This window comes from Elephantulus edwardii, unplaced genomic scaffold, assembly GCF_000299155.1.
Source record: "Elephantulus edwardii isolate Elephantulus edwardi_28Jun2011 unplaced genomic scaffold, EleEdw1.0 scaffold00005, whole genome shotgun sequence".
NCBI classification, from domain to species: domain Eukaryota; kingdom Metazoa; phylum Chordata; class Mammalia; order Macroscelidea; family Macroscelididae; genus Elephantulus; species Elephantulus edwardii.
Window position 1 is genome coordinate 20,119,229 of NW_006399755.1, and position 2,793 is coordinate 20,122,021.

The 2,793-nt window shown below is 40.1% G+C and overlaps 1 protein-coding gene across 1 annotated transcript in view; it reads left to right on the top strand.

Annotated features, from left to right (window-relative positions):
* The window catches only part of FGGY (FGGY carbohydrate kinase domain containing), a 741,424-nt gene extending 740,330 nt beyond the window's left edge, over positions 1–1,094 (top strand). Inside the window, exon 15 of the mRNA XM_006879829.1 lies at positions 1,013–1,094. Within this exon, the coding sequence (XP_006879891.1) occupies positions 1,013–1,094 (82 nt within the window). The remainder of the gene's footprint in view (positions 1–1,012) is intronic.
* The last annotated feature ends 1,699 nt before the right edge of the window (positions 1,095–2,793 follow it).

Genomic DNA, 2,793 nt, shown 5'->3' on the forward strand with positions numbered 1-2,793 from the left:
CCCAAAATATAATCCACTCTGAAACTCTCATTATGTACTCCTACGATAAACATAATGCCCTAAAATATAATACTTTTAAACTATTCTCTCCCCCATAGACTTCTTTAAAGTGCGAATGGGCAAGCAAGCGTTTCAGTTTCAAGACTAAAGTATGCTTGATCCAAGCCATAGTACTTTCTGCATGTTAAAGCTGGATGGTGAATGAAGAACATCAAAGAAGAACCGATGCTGAGTTATGATAGAGAATTAAGATGATGACAGTGGTGACTATCTATGATGCACACCATAGACTGGTAAATCGGTAAACAAATCTGTGGTAGAAGAAGTGAAGCCAGGATGATCCTCAGAGGTCAGGATGGTGAAACTTCATCTCACATATTTTTGTGCATGTTGGCAGGACTTGGCCAGTCCTCGGAAAAGACATCATGCGTAGCAAAGTAGAGGATGAGCAACAATCCTCAGTGAAATGAATTGACACAGTGACTGTAAAAGATGAACTTGAACATGGCAGTAATCTTGAGACCTGTAGAAGATTGTGCAGGTTTTTAATCAGTTTTTCTTAGCGTCGCTATGAAATGGAATTGACTCAAAGGCACCTAACAACATATTTAGCAGGTCTTTCTGAGAAAATAGCCTTGGGTCTAAATTGGAGGTAAAAACATCTCATGTAGCTTAGAGATAAAGGAACTTTGATGGTCTTGTGAGTAAGGATTTGCTCTTTCAACCCAAAGGCAGGCAGTTCAAAGCCACCAACAACTTCTCGGAGAAAAGTAGGCAATCTCCTACTGTGTGATTTACAGCCTTCGAAAACTCAGTGAAGGGTCAATTATGGCTGGATAACACTTAACAGCAACAGATTAGAGATAATTAGAGTGACATTTGCTGACCTGTTCTAAACACTGAAAGCATGGGAGGAATTACAAACCTTACTCCCATTCCTAGCTTAGGGGGATGCCCCATAACAGTTCGGTCTTGAGATCATTCAACAGGCTCATATCTGTTTCTCCCACAGATACTATGACAAGAAGTATGAAGTGTTCCTGAAGTTGGTTGAGCACCAGAAGGAGTATGCAGCGATCATGAAGGCAGACTGAGGGTCCTGGGGCTGCTGGTGCTTGCAGGTTCTGTGCCATGGCCATTTGATCCTTTGTACAAGAGTCTTTGCATATCCTTCCATAACTCACACATTGCCTTTTAATAAAAAGACAGAGACATGCATAACCAGAACTAGAGTCTTCCCTTTCATAAGACCACCATATGGAATTGGCATTTTCTCATAGTATCCATCTTGCTAGCTCACAGAGACTCACAGGATCTCATTTGGGATTGAACTTGGAAACCATTCAGTCCAGGAGGAACATGTTAACTGATTCAATGTCAACCATTAAATTAAAAATGTACATTGCTTTAGGTGATTTTTGTTAGGTGCCCTGGAGTCTGAACCAATTCCCAGTTGACCCTCCAGTGGGTTTGCAGAAGCTATAAATTGCACGGAGGAGATTGCACATCTGATAGGTGCAAACTGGCCTCATCTGGGTTGGCTGTCCAACTCCTTAACATATTTCATTTTTATTCTACATTTGGCTAAATGTTTATTATTAGCCTTTCATTTGAAAACAATTTCAATAGGAAATTTAGAACTGGCATAATACAGAACACCAACTCTTTACCCAAGGATTACCTTTTAACATTTTACCTCATTTTCATTTACTCCCCTTGTATTTTTGGTCTTTACGTACTCACACTTGTTTTCCTGAACCACTTAAGAGTGTCAGTAAATTTAACTTTTATATGGCACTGTAAACTGCCAGGCATATTCAAATCTCATCATATTAACTGAATCTTTTATGACATTCCCCCACCCCTAATATAGGGTCCCGTAAAAGATCAGCTATGACGTTTAAGTGCAAAATCATCATCAGTAAGAATCATCCGTGGATCCAAGGGGAATTTTGATGAGCAGGACACAGGCTTGGCCTTAAAGTATCCCCCACATATATAACAAGAAAATATGTTAATGCTACAGGGAAGAAACTGGACAGACTGTTAATTGGATGAGAAGAAAAACTCAGATTAGTAGATTGGCATGTCCTCCTTCTAGATGTAACGACAGCCTGAGAACACAACATCACATATGTAAGATTCTGAAAGAGATTAAATAACCAGAATATAATCATAAAAGAACCTCAGACAAACCTAAAATGAGGAGCATTCTATTTTCTTAATGGCCTATATTTTTCAAAACTGTCTGTGTCACACAGACAGGAAAGACTGTAAAGTTGCCACATTAAAGAAAATGAAAGAAATATGATGGTTGAAAGCTTTTTCTTTTTTTTAGGGCTAAAAGCTTTTGATACAGACAAGTATTGGAAAAAGTAATTGTTTTAGTTGACACCACACACATGTGTCCATTCAATCACAATTTCAGACCCAACAGTATCTGTTGGTGTCAATTCTAGAGCAGACATAGCCCAGGCAAGTTTGGGGAGAGGCATGCTAGTTCTTTAGCAACCTAAGTCAACAAGTAGAGAAAAGAGTGATACAATTGAGTCAACAGACACGCCTTGGAGTACTTATTGGTTGCTAGGCCCTAAACTCAGCACTGGTGAGGGGCTGTTGTTGTTATGTCCCATTGAGTCACTTGTGTCTCATAGTGATCCTGTGTACAACAGCTCTGAACACTGCTCTTTCTTGAGGTAACTTCATTGTCCCTGACTCACTTATCCCCATTTGTTGGGGAATGCTGGAGAGGAAGGGAGGGCGACTGGCCAGGACAGATCGCCTAAGCTCCGG